The sequence below is a fragment of the Chanos chanos genome, chromosome 16, assembly GCF_902362185.1.
Source record: "Chanos chanos chromosome 16, fChaCha1.1, whole genome shotgun sequence".
Classification (NCBI taxonomy): Eukaryota; Metazoa; Chordata; class Actinopteri; order Gonorynchiformes; family Chanidae; genus Chanos; species Chanos chanos.
In genome coordinates, this window is record NC_044510.1 from 9,887,672 (window position 1) to 9,904,873 (window position 17,202).

At 40.2% G+C, this 17,202-nt stretch overlaps 1 protein-coding gene across 1 annotated transcript in view; it reads left to right on the top strand.

Moving 5' to 3' along the window:
* Positions 1-16,890, top strand: part of crhr1 (corticotropin releasing hormone receptor 1) — a 166,011-nt gene extending 149,121 nt beyond the window's left edge. Inside the window, exons 10-16 of the mRNA XM_030793977.1 lie at positions 3,446-3,599; positions 4,056-4,116; positions 5,781-5,853; positions 7,115-7,200; positions 9,600-9,735; positions 10,397-10,438; positions 16,735-16,890. Of these exons, the coding sequence (XP_030649837.1) occupies positions 3,446-3,599; positions 4,056-4,116; positions 5,781-5,853; positions 7,115-7,200; positions 9,600-9,735; positions 10,397-10,438; positions 16,735-16,875 (693 nt within the window). The 3' untranslated portion in view covers positions 16,876-16,890. The remainder of the gene's footprint in view (positions 1-3,445; positions 3,600-4,055; positions 4,117-5,780; positions 5,854-7,114; positions 7,201-9,599; positions 9,736-10,396; positions 10,439-16,734) is intronic.
* Positions 16,891-17,202: the final 312 nt, after the last annotated feature.

Genomic DNA, 17,202 nt, shown 5'->3' on the forward strand with positions numbered 1-17,202 from the left:
TGCAGAGACGAGCAACTCAGTAACAGAAAGCGGTCAACGGACCACACTTGGACATTTTTTTTCCGGAGAAAGCTGCGCTGTATGTTGTCTTTAAATAATTCAGTTAATGATAATGATTAAGTAGCACCATGTACGAATCAACTCTATTGATCATTCCACTCACAGATCTGTGTAGCATTGCTACCGTAGCATAACAAGAGTTACCAGTGAACAGCGAATCACAGCATGCTAGTTTTATGCTCTTTTTTTTTTTTTTTTAAAGAAATACTACAACATCAAAAGCTTTTTAAAAAGCTATAAATGTTTTTTTTTTTTCTTTTCTTGCATGAATTTTCGAAACTTCTTTTTTTTTTTTTTTTTTCTTTTCCGACCGAAAAGAGTCTTCCTCTTCGCCCTAACCCTTAATTCTGTTGGCTGCGCTTAAAGGCCAAAAGAGGTAAAAGGCACACGCGTCACCGATAGTCAGAGGAGTCCGAGGGAAAATGACGCCAACAACTCTTCACGGTTCCCAACCCACCCTGTCCTTACAGGCTGTCTCTCACCCTAAACTGGTCGATAATAGCAAGAAAAGAAAAGAAAAGAGGGAGGAAAAAAAAAGAAGCTGAGTCATGAATGTACGACTGACCGAGCTTGATGGATGCGTTAAATGTCTTTGAGAGAGGCCAGGGAACGTCCAAAAAGGGATAAAGGGCTGGAAGCGTTCGACAGGGGAGTTCGGCCTAAAATGCTTTGTCATTTTGGTGAAAGCAGTGAAAAGCATCAAGCATAACTCTGAATATTAAAAAAAAAAAACAAAAAAAAAAACCTGAGGGTCAAACTTCAAGGACAGCATGTGAAAAACTGAAGGAAAAAGAAAAGTATAGTTTAAAAAAAAAATGTTTTTGATGCAGATGATCACCTCAATGCTAAACGGTTATCGTTGAGCAGTTTTTGCTGATTCATTTTTTTGAGGCCAAAAAAAAAAATGTGTATGTTAGATACACATACCGACAACAGATGCATCGTTAATGCTCTGTTGGCAACAACAAATTTAAAAAAAAAAGGTACAATTTGTTCTTTTTTCTCTTTTACATTATGTTAGGAACATATCATGTTAGCAGTAACCACCCACCAGAAAACACGTAATGTTCCAAGCGCTATATTTTGCCTGTGGAGTCATTACAGAGTCAAGTGGATAACAACCTAACAAAACCTCTATCTGTATCACATCTATCTGTGGCACCGAAACCAATGGAGACCCTTTTATATGTCAAACTTCAAAATCTCACCATTGTCTTTCAGCAATCCCCGGTAATCCTTTACCTCAAAGCTCTAATTGTCTGGCTCCTGAGCTGACAGACGTCTATTTCATCTTCTCTTGAAACGAAAGCGTCACGATGAAACTTTGATGAAATGTATGATGAAACTCTGACCAGACGTGTCGATAGACACATATCATTCTTCAGGGATCCTCCTCATCAGGAGCGTTTGAAACCTCAAGGTTATTTTCCACTTGTTGAAATGACACTAAAATGCTTTATTTCTAACCTTAAATGACTTTTTAAATTACAACATATCAGCCTCCAAAATAGGGCGTATTACATGAGGTCATTCTCCTTTCCATAGCCAGAGCGGGGAACCACCACTGGAGGATTAAAAAAGACTCTTAAGATGGTGTTTTGACCTGAATGTTGGACTGTCGGACAAAGCTCAAAAGGGCACGAGACACAGCAGATAACCTAGGATTAACCACAAATTCTTATACTATCCAGCATAATCCAGAAAGTTCTCCAAAATAACGAAGAATTTTAGCTGACGGCTGTAACTTACTCCCTAGCTCTCTTGAGCTGTTCACCTGCTCCGTTCCTAATACACTTTCCTGAAAAGTGTAGGAAGTCAATATCCATTACAGCTCCCTTCACTCTCTGCTCCATCTGTTCTATTTTCGTAACGCATTATCAACTCCTACCCCAATTACTTTGCTCCTTCTTCAACCGCAGAACTTCTCCTACTGGCATGCTCAAATACCCTCACTCTAAAACCAGACACAGTTGAATGGTCTACCTGTAAGGCTCAAAAAAGAGTAGCTGTCAACAAAGTTCTTCCAAGACCTCTCCCTGGCTTTTCACCCTTTTTTTTTTTTTTTGTTCCATTTCAGCACCAGCACACTTGAATCCACCGCTCAACAAAGCGTAAAGCCCTTGGTTATGTGATTCATTTGTTCAGTTGGTGGTGAAGAATAAACATATGTCATCGCTGAGTGGGGATACCTTAGGAAAGAGAAAAGGAAGTAGAAGAGGAAAAGCACCATGTTTTGTACTTCTGACGGAGACCGTAATACCCAAGATATCAGATATTTGTATGTTATAAAGCTATTGATTCTTCTAAGTTGCATCAAAGACAGTCTGAAGCTGCTAAAAGCAATTCCGTGCTTAAAAGCCCTTCTATCCTTGTGGGACTGATTCCAGTCCTTCTGGCTCGGGGTAAAGATCAGACCTCTGGAGACTGAATCTCAGTCACAGAGTTTAAAAGCACACAGTGTCTATTTATCTGCCAAAATTCGTATCCAACCAGAGAGGTCTGGAGTAGAACCCATTTGTCTGGTTCTGTAGGGCATCAATCAGCAGAGTAAGGGCTAAACACTAGAACGTCAGATGGGTTTTAAGATACCACATACCAGGAAACCCATCTGTTTTTCTGGGAGAAGAGTGATTCTTTCTCACTATAAGCTGCTACATGCTTGAATGTGTTAACAAAGTAATCAGTTCCTTTTTCGACTTAAAGATCAATTGCGACTTAAAGAGCAAGATGAAGGAAAATGTTTTTTGATTTTTTTGTTCCATTCAGTAAACACGATGTCAAGAAAGACTCAGTAAATTGAATCTCTGCTCCTCTGAATCTGATTTTGGTAGTAGGGATCTGTTTATATTTTGCGGGGGTGGGGGAGGGGTTCAAGCCAAGGCTGGAAATTCGAATGGTGTCTCACGGCGCAGGGTTGGGTTTTTTTTTTTTTTTTATGACGAATGGCCCTGGGAAGGGAATTTGAGCACACTAAACAACAACTAAACACTTGAGCACACTAAACAACAAAAAAAATTTGGCCCAAACACGCGCCTCGAACCCAAAAAAAACCCCGCCTCACGCATCCCCCATGTTCGCAAAGCACCTTCAGAGGACATCATCTTTGGATCCGTGTTCTGTTGCATCCTTGGAGCCCCCCCCCCCCTCCCCCCAGCCCCACCCCATCCCACTGGTAAAACGCTTTATCTCCAGCATCTCATCTCTTTGATTTCATTACCCATAGGCAGAAGAGGACTCATTTCTGAATGGAAGCCTTTAATTAAAAACAATGCGATACTCTCTTCTGGCATCATTATAAAAGGCAAGATGCAAGTGAAGTTTTTTTTTTTTTTTTTTTCCCCCCCGCCGTTGTGGTTCATTCTCGAAATCTCTGTGTTTCGCTCAGATCTGGTGTCGGCTGGTCACGGCGGCGTACAATTACTTCCACGTGACGAATTTCTTCTGGATGTTTGGCGAAGGCTGTTACCTTCACACGGCCATCGTGCTCACCTACTCCACTGACAAGCTGAGGAAGTGGATGTTCATCTGTATTGGCTGGTGTAAGTGGCCTGCGTCGATTGGCTAATCAATCAGTTTTGCTTAATCAAAATCAAAAGTCAAATGTGAACACAAATCAATGAGAAAATGCTTCTTTTCAAATTTATATATATATATATATATATATATATATATATATATATATATATATATATATATATATACACATCTTAGTGTGTTTGTATTCATGTTAGTTGTACATGTGTATGTCACAGTTTTTTTTTGTTGAGTCAGATTCTCTCAGAGTTGCTCATGAAATAACATGGCTTTAGTTAACTATTGCCTAATTTATATTTCCCAATTTAAGAACTGTTATGTGGTATGCTTCACAACTCTTTGAAGAGCGGTTTTTATAAGCTCCTTTGATCTAATCAATTACGTTTTTATTTAATTTGTCGAGCAATTATCGTGGTTGTCTTCTTCTTCTTCTTTTTTTTTTTTTTTTTTTTTTGTCGCAGGCATTCCGTTTCCCATCATCGTCGCCTGGGCCATTGGTAAACTGTCCTACGACGATGAAAAGTAAGGTTTGATCTGTTTTCTTTTCTTTCTTTTTTAATTTTTTTTTTCTACTCTGTCTTTGAAGACCTCTTTTTGATCTTTTATTCTCTGCCCCCTGTTCTTTCACCCACCCTCCTCATATACCGTTTATAGATCAGAGACCAATTGGCTCAAATTATCTTTATAATCGAATGCTCCCTCTGATCACTAAAGAGTTGGTCCCAAAGGAAACAGTGATGTGTTTTCTGTTGAATGTGGGATGTTAATTAGCAAATGTTGTTTTCATCAACAATCTGTCCGTTCCTCTTGCCCTTGGTCAACGCCGGTGAGGTCACCTTGAGTCAACAGTCCATATTTCATCTATCAACTGCAACTGAAATTTGTTGATGTTACATGTTGAGGTTTAAGTGAATACGATAACGATTAGGTGTTGAGGAGAAGAAAAAAAAGAAAACGTTCCGAGTGAATCCATGTTTATAGAGTGTCTGTTAATTCTCAAAGATGTTTTATAATTCAACTAGACATTTAGTGCGTATGGCCCCTTCAAAACCTCTATTTATCAGATTCTTCACTGATGGGTAATCGTTTTATCTGTGCCACACCAGAGACCTGCATTTCCTCCTACTCCTCCTCACTCCTCTTTCTCTTTCTCTCTGTCTCTCTCTCTCTCTCTTTCTCTCTCGCTCACCCACAAAGACATACGCACGCACATGCACGCGCACGTGCACACACACGCTTGTACACACACACACACACAGACACACACACACGGCTGGGTTTTATTTAAAGATTCAGATGAACCTGCAAACCTATTTGGTCACGCTTAACAAGTGAAAACAAACTGCCACCTAGACACACTCCCTGAGGTCCTGCAAGAAACTTCTCCAACTGCTCTGTATCTCCAGCTTTCTCTCCCTCTCTCTCTCTCTCTCTCTCTCTCTGACACACACTCTCACATACACGGTGGAGGCTGTTTTCATTATGCAGGCCACTGAACAGAGACTGTCGGATTAACAAATCTGGTGCATCTTTACCCAAGGGACAACTTCCTTTTTCTTTCTCTCCATGTCTTTGTTCTGCACAAACACATGTTTGTTTTCTTTTTTTTTTCTTTTTTTTCCATACCTCTTTTTAGGTGTCATTTTTAGAACAGTGATTCCAGTGTTTTCCTGTCGTTGTTGTTTTTTTTCTCCCCTGTCAGAATGTATTCATTTTTTTTAATTCCCCCCCCCCCTTTTTTTCTTTTGTTAGCTTTCCATCAAAAGTGTCCAAGCTTATTACACACAGGGAGGGGTGGGGGGGGGGGGGGCTGTGTTTTTTTTGGGGGGGGGGCTGGGCAGGATCTGTGCAAACATTCACAAAGGTTAACTGGTTTACAGTTTTCTCACTCGGCTCTTTCATTATTAATGAAAAAATTATCTTACCAACTGAGGGGGTGCGTCGACTTTCCTAGAATCAGCACTGAGCATCCTCCTTTGTGTTCGAATCTAAAACCACCCACTGCATGCTTAAAAAAAAAAGATGTTTTATTTATTTTGTTTACAACTCTTCTTGTTGAAGGAGTCCACAGAACTAAGAAGTGGGAAAAAAAAACCTCTCATTTAATGACCGCGCCTGGTTAAGTGTGTGAAAGGTAACAGTGTATATTATCAGCTAAATAAACTTTGTTTTTTTCGGAACGACAGGTGCTGGTTTGGGAAGAGGCCAGGAATTTATACAGACTACATCTACCAGGGACCCATGATCCTGGTCCTTCTGGTAAGACTGAATCGTTTCGTTTCATTTCAACCCAAATGTTTACGCCGTCGTCACGCCAGACTAGCGTGACCTTGTCCATGTCCTCTGCCATTTCACATGTTTGATGAGGTCTTGTATTATAACACAGTTTATTTTGTACTGGAGCTGGAGTCGTAATTGCTAATATATAGGAGAGAGCACATGAAGGGGGACTCAAGAAGAGAACTGCACAGTGAGCTAAAGCTCTGTTACGTGATAGTTTAATCAAATTAAAAACAAACAAACAAACAAAAAGGCATTAACATTATGAATATATTACAAAACAAAAGAATTATGAAGCAGATATCAAGACATGAATGGCCCCCAAATATCTTCCATATATGTGTCCACACTGTTCACTCTCTCCCTCTCTCTCTCTCTCTCTCTCTCTCTCGTTTTTAACCAAATGTTTAGCGAATTCAGTTATAAGATTTCATCAGACTTAATGAAGAACTAGGTGGGGTCTTAGATTAATAATAAGAGCAGGCGGTGCCCTTCTTTCCATTCTAGGAAATGGATTTCCGTTATATAAGTTGTACACCAACTCTACTTCAAACCCTACCAAAATTAGACCAAAACCGAATGTTCTGTTGCGAACGACAGCTCTGTAATTGTATTGAAGGCTTACTGGCATCTCTTATGGCGGCGTCCTAATAAGAAATGTAAAAGGTAGCTACACTCACAAGCTGACCCTTCCTGTCATTATTAATCAATCATCCATTGGAGCAGACCACTGGAGCACTGCTCTTTAATTGGTTCTAATTGCCCAATCATTGATTGCACTGATGTTGTGAGCTCCATTGTAACATCACCATGGCTTCATTCTGTGTAACTTGAGTGATTGAGTACAATTAAAGACAAGGGTTTTTTTTTTTATTAGAGTACCTGCCTGACGGTTTGCTTGTTCATGTAGGTGCGTCAGAGGTTTTTGCTCTCAAAAGGAAATGCAGACCTACTTTTTATTAAGTATTGTGAAGAAGTGCTTATCTGAGTTATAAATGCAATGGTGAGACATATATGTTAAATGTGTACAACATGCACAAAATGTGTAAGAATACATCTTTAAGCCATATTTTATGCCATACACAGAATAATTTTTTTCCAGTAAAATTTTGTCTGCCATACAAATGCAATTAGACATACATCATTAGATGGCCCAAAGTAACATGTCAAGTATTTTCTGGGCGGTGAACATGTGCAGCTGAACTCTCTCTCCCTCTCTCTCTGTTTTTTTTTTTCTTAGATCAACTTCATTTTTCTATTCAACATTGTGAGGATCCTGATGACCAAGCTGAGAGCCTCCACCACCTCTGAGACCATTCAATACAGGTGAATCAGCAAAGCTAGAGGCTAAAAGCTAAAAGTATGTTTCCCCTACTGTGAGAATGTCTAAGAGGGCCCCCAGGTGTTAATGCTCTTTCAAAGCACATCAGCATCTGTCTCAGAAAATATAGACAATGATCAATATGTGTCGCTCTGCTGGTTTAGCACATGCTGTGTTCAATGGAGGCAGAAAAACTGTAGAGAATGTAGAATTGTGTGTGTGTGTGTGTGTTTGTGTGTGTGCGTGTGTGTGTGTGCGCATATGGGTGTTAGTGTGTGTTTGTATGTATGAAAGAGCAAAGGTAGGTATGTGTGTGTGTGTGTGTGTGCGTGTGTGTGCGTGTGTGTTTGTGTTTGAGGGAGGAAGGGGCGAGAGAGAAAGAAAGAGAGAGATAGTGTGTGTGTGTGTATGGGTGTAAGTGTGTGCTTGTATGTATGAAAGAGCAAATGGGTGTGTGTGTGTGTGCGTGTGTTTGTATTTGAGGGAGGAAGGGGCGAGAGACACTGAAAGAGAGAAAGAGAGAGAGAGAGCGTGTGTGTGTGTGTGTGTGTGTGCGCCTGTTTTTCCGTGTATTTCTGTGGTAAGCTCATGAGAAAAGCATATTTTTTTCATACAATGCTTAATTGTCTCCGCAGCCTCTTGTTGGACTATTGCTAATACGATTAGTCAGTATAACTTTCAGATAATTTTATTCAAACATTGTCATGACAGACATTGCATTAATCATAAGTTATCTCATATGCAGAAAAGATGATCAAATTCCCTCTCTGCCTAATTAAATTGAATCATTTGTCAATCATAGTTGTTACTTGCAAATGAGGTGCTGTCATTTAGGATTATGATGTTATTGCAATATTTTCCTTCCATTGAACCAACATCTCCTGAGTCCCCAGCTGGTCTCTCTCCAATAGGTTATTATTCTGTTATTTTCTGCTCCTGTGATTTTTGTTTTTTTGGGTTTTTTTTTAATATCGAATGACACGACTCAGTTCCTTCACATTGATCAGACTGTGTCACAAGTAAAGCATATGCAAAGAATATTCAAATATTCATTGGATTCTCCTATTAAGACAGCATTCTCAAAACAACCTGAAACAATTCAAGCCGCAAGATATTGTCATCTTTAGTTGCGAAATCCTCTTAGAATTTAATCTTATTTATACAAAAAATGTCAGAATATGTTTTTGTAAAAGATGAATTGATTAAATCGCTAAAATGGGTCTCTTAAAAACATTCTCTTATTGTCTCAAAAAAAAAAGTTTGCTTGAAACTTTCTTACAGCTTCTGAAACAGCTAAAACAAGACAGAAACCTACACTCAACACGCTTAACAGTAGCTATGGTCACATTTTGCGTAGCTTGCTCCAAACTGTTAATCACTAACACAAACTGCCACAGCGCTAGATATATTTAGCCACTGAACGGAAGCGTGTCCAATCTAAGGGGATAAACAGCTGTGAGATACACAAGTGCAAACAGTGACAAATGGTGATGACAGAACAAAGAGACTACACGCGCACACACACACACACACACACACACACACACCTGCACATGGTAATGAATTCCAGCCTTCACAAGAGCAGACAGATATCTAGTGTATCACTGTTAGCTGAGTTGTGTATATCTTTACTTGAAGAAGAGCTAAGCTAAAATCCTCTGATTCAAAACAACACAAGTTATAAGTATTTAAAGAGCTACATGTACAGGGAAATGTAAACTATGATACGTCTTTAAAGGTTGTACACAGGCTCTTGTGAAATGCACTTGCTCTGTGAGATAAGGTAGTTCATTACTTTGTGGCAAAATCACCTTGAAAATTGCAAAGAACAACCGGGACAGTGTTTGATGACTGGTTAAATTTCATCCATGCTAAAGTAACAAAAAAAAACAACAAACAAATTACGTAATGTGTATTGGTCAAAAACAACGTCCCGTTCTGCTGTTGATTTTCATTATTAAAACATAATAAAAATCTGAAATGTGTGCAGAGCGATTAAGCTTCAAAAGTTGAATTCTTGGACCCATTCGGTTTTTAGAAATTTTACTGGGGCCATGTAACATCATAGTAATTTAAACACAATTATGTGTGATTATAAAATGGATGCACGGGTCCATTTTGACGCCTATCAAATATCAGTAAGGCGACCTACCATTTGTAGGTAAGCTTCAAACAATTTGGCTGATTCTTCAAGATTAAGGTCAAAGCAAGGCGGTCTGAACACACAACGTCAAACCCCAACCTTCAAACCCCTGGGTAGCTTTGCGGTCGGTTAACCGTTTATAGAATCAGTCAAAACTCTCATCTCTAAAAAACACCTCTGTTGTTGTTGTTGTTTTTTTTCTCTCTCTCTTTCTCTCTCTCTCTCTCTCTCTCTCTCTCGCTCGCCTCATCCCACTCTCAGGAAAGCAGTCAAGGCAACACTGGTCCTTCTGCCTCTACTGGGTATCACCTACATGCTATTCTTTGTCAACCCAGGGGAGGACGAAATCTCCCAGATAGTCTTCATCTACTTCAACTCTTTCCTCGAGTCTTTTCAGGTATTCAGCTCTGTCCTTCACTGTCAAACCCAAAATGACTGACTACTGACGATGTGCACACCGCAGGCCGAGCAGGGCTTTAGCTTTTAGCGGTAGCCCATATAATATTAACGTCACGCTGAGATCTGTGGGGGCACCAGCGGTGTTCTGGAATAAAGTTTGCAGTGCAGTTTCATGATTCATGCTGAGTATGTGACATTTATTTATTTTTTTGTCACACTTGGAAATGCCGGCGCGTATAGTTTCACTTATAAATGTTTCTGCGTTGGGACGGTTAGTGTTTTGAATTCCATAAAAGCGTAATTTATGGTCAGAGGTGTGTTTTTGATTGTTAGTTTGAACAGAGGAGAAGGACGAGAAGTTGAGGAGAAGAGGAGGAAGGAGTTGTAAGTTTAAGGGATAATTGAGTGAAATGAAATATGTTTCACTTTGCATGAAAGCTTACATTAGTCAGGCCAAGGGCAAGCAAGGCCTGGCTGAGAGTCTTCTGTGGCATTCGCTGTATGAAAATAATGTAATTTGGGTTCAAATGGAAGGATAATGTTGAGGCAAATATTGAAGAAAAATTGAACACAGATGCATAATACTAATCTCTTTTTACCATCTTCTCTCTCTCTCTCTCTCTCTCTCTCTCTCTCTCTCTGTACCTCCCTCTCTGTAGGGCTTCTTTGTGTCAGTTTTTTACTGCTTCTTAAACGGCGAGGTAAGTAGGAACATATTTTCTTCCCAAAAAAAAAAAGAGAAAAAGATCTTTTTCATTTCCCGACGCGTTCACCTACGCTTCGCTTTTTCTCCTCTCTCATCTTTCATTCCATTACCCCTCAATTTTCTCCTCTTTACCTATCTCTCCTCTTCACCTCATCATCTCACCTCTCAAGTCCACCTCCCTGCTCTCCCTGTCGTTTCCCTCTCACCCCACACCCCCTAAGAAATATCGGAAACATGACCCCACCCTCCACCTCCCTATTCTCCCACCCCAACCCCCCTCCAGGTTCCAGCATAGCACCAAACACCAATCATCAGAAAGTGACACGCATGTCCTCGTGAAATGCATGGTGGGTAACCGGGACTATTTTAGAAGGTGTAGATCACCACGGCTTAGCGGGTTCAAAATCAATAGGATAACATTGAGTTACTACCAAACCCACCCCTTTCAAGAGTCAATATAGCCACCACAAAAAAAAAAAAAAAAAGAAAAAAAAGAAAAAGGAACAGGCCCTATTGTAAAATATTCATTGAAGAGAGTGCTAAATCTGGCTTGTATTATGTTCTCCTTTCTAAGAGGATTGCTTGTAGGGACAGTAAAAAAAAAAAAAAAAAAAAAAAAAAAAGAGATACTCAGAGCCTGTGGGGAATTCTGGGAAAATGCATTTCTGCAACGTTCAAACCAGACTGTAAATGCATGCCCCCTTTCAAGGAGCTTGTTTTTTTTTAAACCCCCCCCCCCCCTTCCTCTCCCCCACCCCCAAAGCAGCTACAAAGAGATAGTAGCATGACTCGATCCCTGATGTACCCAGACATGTACACTGTTTTATGGTAGGAAGACTGCGACGGAAGAAAGCAAAAAACTGTTTGCGTTTGACCCAGGGGTCACCCCTTAACTCTCCAAGCGGTGATAAAAATCTGAATGTGCAATCAAACATAAACACGAGGCTTCAAGACACTCGAGTCTCCGGATCAGCTTTACCAGAATAACCGGACGTCGGCGAAGACCCGCATCGATCCGGCAGTGAGCTTCTTGTCTGAAAAAGCAGCGTTATGAAATACAAGATGACTGGAAGCATAAGAACTAGCCCTGCTTTGTGATGCTAAATGGTAACCTTGAATTGAGCAGATGCAGTATACAGAGCAAGAAAACGATCTTGGCGCCATTAGATAGTTGCACAATGCCAGACTCAGGGCAAAGGGACATACAGGTAACTGATAGGCATTACTTACTGAGGATATTCAGTGGCATGCATTTGTATTGCTAATGCTAATTTCAGTCTGATGCTGAACGGGAAGCCAGCGTGCTAAGGAGCTGTTTAATGTAACGTAAAATAATATCCAACCAGTTTGGTTTTTTTTTTTTTTTGGTTTTTTTTTCCACGACAGCTTTTCATAGAAGTCTGATAAATCCTCCCAAATGCTTAAACAAACCAGTATATTCAAATAGTGGGTTGTCTCCATAAACACCACCTGGATGAATTAGCAGCTGCTAGTATGTGGTAGTTCTCTCGCCAGGCCTCTGCTATTAGATGGTAAAGGGAGTTGTGAATCAGCCAATTAGTCAGCAGACGTCGGTGTGTTTCTCAAGAGTCGCTCACAAGAGCACAAGCCAGTGCTTTTTTCCCCCTTTTTTTATTGTTAATTTAAGTTACATTACAGGGATGATATGAAAGAAAATAAAAGAAAACATTGTTTGAGGTCTTGGAAAGAAAATGAAAACTGACAAAAGGCTTCTTTCAAATAAGTCATATGATCAAAAAAAAAAAAAATTTACTGCAGAAGCGGCAAGAATTTTACAGACTGTTTTTCCCACAAAGCAAACATAATTTCTTCTCAGTAAAGGTTGAAAAGCATGACTGTAATAGCTTTCCATAAAAATGATGGTGAGGAATTTATGTGTTCTCTCCAATAACTTGATTCGGGGAGAATATCAGTCAGAAAGCTCTGTCAGAAGATGAAAAATCATCTCTGAGTAAATGCTATGTCTTATGACTAATGAATCAGGGCGTCATATTTTTGCATGCACGGTTATGAAGGATTGCAAGGCAACACTAAGTTGTTTCAAAACCTCACAGTCGAGTAATCTCGTCTCGAGTCGTCTTCATATTTCACGGCTCCTATAAATGGGAGTTAATTACGCAAACCGAGCTGAACCTCCTCAGCTTACTCCAGATGAAATGTTGGTATTAACCTTTGACCTTCTCTAAGCTATAAGCTTTAGAACTCAGAGTGCTGATAGGAACCATCCTTCTGTAACGACAGTGCTGGTTTAAGCCTCCTCCTCCTTCGTCTTGGACCTTTATCGTATGTGAAGATTCCCGTGTCAGCTGGTCTATCAAAATGTGTTCGACGTGTTTTTTTAACTAAGAATAATAATAGCTCTCTCCTTCATGGGAAAAAGGGGTTTCACTAAATCAAACATCAGCAAGCAGAAACAATAGATAAACAGGATGTGTTTCACCATGGAAACCAGGCGCCCACGGCAGAATCAAAGACCCCTTTTCTGGCGTATAATAGGTTCTAATTAGATTTGCTTGGAGCCATTTTTTTCCTTTGATAAAAACACAGCTCAGACCATATTTTTAAACATTTACCAATTTTGCTGGCTCTGTAGAGGAAATATGAAAGGTTGAAAGTAATTGTATGCCAAATGTTGGCATTCAGAAAGAGGGAGAGAGAGAGAGAGAGAGAGAGAGAGAGAGATCTGGTAGTCCAGGGGATGACGCCCCACGTATCGAACTCCACTGAAGAAAGGGCCAGGATGGAGTGAGAGTTAGATGTTTATGCTAGCAATCATGTGAAAGCTTGAAAAGAAAGAAAAGAGCCTTTTCAGAAGCTTTAACTTCTTTCAGAGCTTTGCTCAGAGGCTTCCTTTTGAGTAAAATGCCCAGAGATTTTAACAAAACGGGCCTGTTTCCATGCTACCGCCGTTGCCCCTTCCCAAGGGACGCCTGCTGCTTGTAACGGTTTTCAGACTGGAACAACACTTTAGCCACCTTTCAAAAGTGACAGTTTCAGCCTCTTTAGTCAATCCCACCGAAAATGCTCTTCCACTAGGCTGTTGAAGTCAGATAAATAAATACATACATAAATAAATAGGTCAATAAATAAATTCAGGCTAGCCCTTTCTCCAGAAACCCAAAAGATACATATCTCTGTGCTTGCTTGGTGACCTTTTTGGATGTGGTGAACAGCAGGGTGATTTAAAAGCTAACGATTTGACTCCAGGTTACACGTTCACTGTAAAATGATCTCATCAAGGAGATTTTGGTCATTCTCTTACAATTTCTCAGCATTTTAGCATTTGGCCTGTGTACTCCCATTACTCTTCTTTTCAAATTACCTTTGACCACCCCAGGGCCCAAGGACACGGTTAAAGTGCAAATGCAAACGGAACTCACTGTTCCCTTGCACATCTCCCTTTAAAGAAAAGAAGAAAAAAAAACCTCATTTGTGGTGTAGGGTCACAAATATAAATAGAAATTTAATTACATTCTTTACTCTTTTTTTTTTTTTTGTCGCGGAGCACAAAGAATATAAGTTAATGTATGTCGAATTCACCCACCGTGTTTTGCTTCAATGTAAAACACGTGATTTATTTCATGTCGCGTATTAGCATGTGTTATACCGCTCTTTTTGTTTCCTTTAAGGGCTGTAAAATGGAGAATGAATATTTGAAAGCAGTCACAAGCTATCAACCCCCCCCTTCCCCCTTTTTTTTTTTGTCTCGCTGATGGTTTTCTGATACACTTCAGAGCAATGCTCATTCATCACAGATGCTCCCCGTCCTCCAGGCTGTGTATTCATGCTGTGGAGATTTACATCAAAATGATGTACATGTGTGACACATGAGGTGTGCACACATACACATGTATGCACACACACACACACACACACACACACACACGCACACACGCATGCAAATACACGCATGAATGCATACAAGCGTGCATGCACACCTGCGTGAAACAGAAAAAAAATGAAACCTCAAATTCTTCATTACAACTGTTTGCACTCTCACAAACGAACCCTTGTACCCTTTTCCCAAAAGTTCAGATAAGCCACATTTACTTTAGTTACTTTCTTTATTAAAATTTAACTCTGCACACCTTAGACAACTCAAGTGATGTGATCAAACCTTTTTTTTTTTATTAATGCATAACAGAGACAGTCCTACACAGAGGTTCTTAATGCTAAGAAGAAACCTATTCCACCTCTTTAAATTAAAGGGATGCATCAGGCTCTCTGCTCTCTTCAATGCAAATGAAACAGTCCCCGGTGTGGTTTGTACGGCTCATTGGCCTACTTGAGTGTCTGAAGTGACTTCAGGACAACCTTGAATGCTCAACTCTGAGTGGTTTCCTCTTCCTGTTTTCATCAGGGTTTTTTGGGGGGGTTTTTTTGTTTTGTTTTGTTCCAAAACGCTAGTGCTGCCAAAAACTGTATGTGTTTTAAAGCTCTTTCCCAAACTCTAAAGCCTCATTAAAATCAGCTCACATATACATTTTGTACTTGGAGAATGAACCTGTTTCATATTTACTTTATTCCAGACAGCTTAAGCAATTTTATGCATCAAAATATTATATGTTTAATAGCGGTAAAAAGCCAGATGTGAGAGAGTTTTGTTATTCCAGACTTAACAGTTCGTGTCACCCAAAGGTGCAAAGGGCAAAGCTTAGAGTTAGACTTCAAAGATTCAAAACCGTATTGCGGACTTAGTGATTATAGCCCCGAACATATTTTGTTATTTTTGAACAGGAAAAAAAAAAAAAGTCAAAGGAACAGAGTGCAGTTTACAAAGATTCCCCTCTGCTCTCGAAGAGGTATTTGGCCTACGCTACATATTTTTTTTTTTTTTCGTACTTATGAAGAGGTAAACTGAATCCAAAAGACACTCGAGACAAGAGGCTGCTTTCCCAAGCACATGCACAGTAATACACTTGAGGCGTGTTCGAGCAAGAAAGAACATTGTGATCTACAGAGGGAAAACAGTTGATTAGCTAACTCTTACAGCCACTGTAGTGGTGCATTTACCTCTCGCTGAATGGCAGCAAACTGTGTGCTTGGAGTAGATGAAATGAATAATCAAGTTCAACTGCTACCTCACCCCCTCCCAAAGAAAAAAAAAACAAAACAAACACACACACACACACACACGCTCACACACCACTTCCATCACCTCTCCCCTCTCAGCTCTTTTTCTTTCCTATTCCCATTTCTGTCAATAACGTTTTCAACCAAAATGATCAGTCATCAGGCAATTTTTTTTTTATTTTTTTTTTACTTTGGGTTATTGCACAACACATACACGTAACGCAGAGATTATACATACAGCTTCCGTCTGTCTGGGTTTCCCCTGATTTCAAACACTACACGTTATCATCCCGTGGTAGATTTATCTATGAAGATGTCAAGTCTGGCTTGCAAACGTGTCAATGAACTGCGTATTCTTTGCAGCCGGTCATCATTGGCTAAGAGACGCTACGTTAGCCGTAATTATTATTACTTGTTAGATTTCATAAAGAGTAGCATCTAGGTTTACAAGAGAGATAACCCAGTCGTGTGTGTTTATACAAAAGAGATATCCTCTGCTGAGAATTCAGTAGCTCTCTGGAGACCTGAAACTTGAAAGCAGACACTTAAACGTGACGGAGCCTCACTCTGGAAACTCGGTCTCATTCGTTTTAACATCAGGTTGTCGTTGATGTTTGATAGGCCAAGACAGATGATGCAACTTAGGAGATGATGTCACTCATATTGATAGTAGGGTCTATTCTTGCAACACTTGCTCATACTTGACAAGAAGGCTACTCCTTTTTTTAAAGAAAATCTGGACTGAGATGTCAGCTAAACTATCAGCACTGGGGAAATTAAAGTTCCATTTCTTTACTGCGTGTTGCATATGGCGTGTTTCATTCAGTCGGAACCAAGATGTATATGTCTCACATAGTTCTTCTGAAATCTTACATATTATGATATTGTGGTTTTTAATGCTTCACATTAATGTGATTCATATTGCATATTGAATACTGTAAATAAATATTATTGTAATTACCATGAACAACAAGCAGCATTAGTCAGATTGCCAAGTCACTAAAAACAGTGTCTTTGCTTTCTGCTCGTGAAAACACGTTACATACTCCCACACCCTTTGTGCTCATAAAGAGTAATTAATAAATACGTGATACAACATGGCGTCGTAGCTAATGTCTGTCAAATCTTCATTGCTGATATGATTTATGAGTTCTTCGATTCGTAGTTTATGACACCGTTCTGTTTTTGTCGCTCTAGGTGAGATCTGCGGTACGGAAACGTTGGCACCGCTGGCAAGACAAACACTCAATCCGGGCACGGGTGGCACGTGCCATGTCCATCCCCACCTCGCCGACGCGGGTCAGCTTCCACAGTATCAAGCAGTCCTCTGCCCTATGAGAGAGGGCGTACTCCAACCCCCCTCCCCCCCTCCACTGTTACCTCCACTCACTACCCAACCACATACACCCGTCCTTGTTTTCCCTCAGCTGTCTCCGTAAGGTCACCTTGTGAACCCTTGAAGCCTATGTCTGACCGCAAAACCCAGGGAACATTCATTTGGTCCAAACAAGGTTGAGACTTCTCCCTGGCGCCCGTGCGCCCCAACCTCTGCCCCGAGAGCGGCAGATAAAACTCACAGGCAGGAGACGTCGTCTTTCTCCACGGAAGGAGAAAATGAGAAAAAAAAAAGAAGACAAATCAAGCCTTACAGAAAGGTAGAACTCA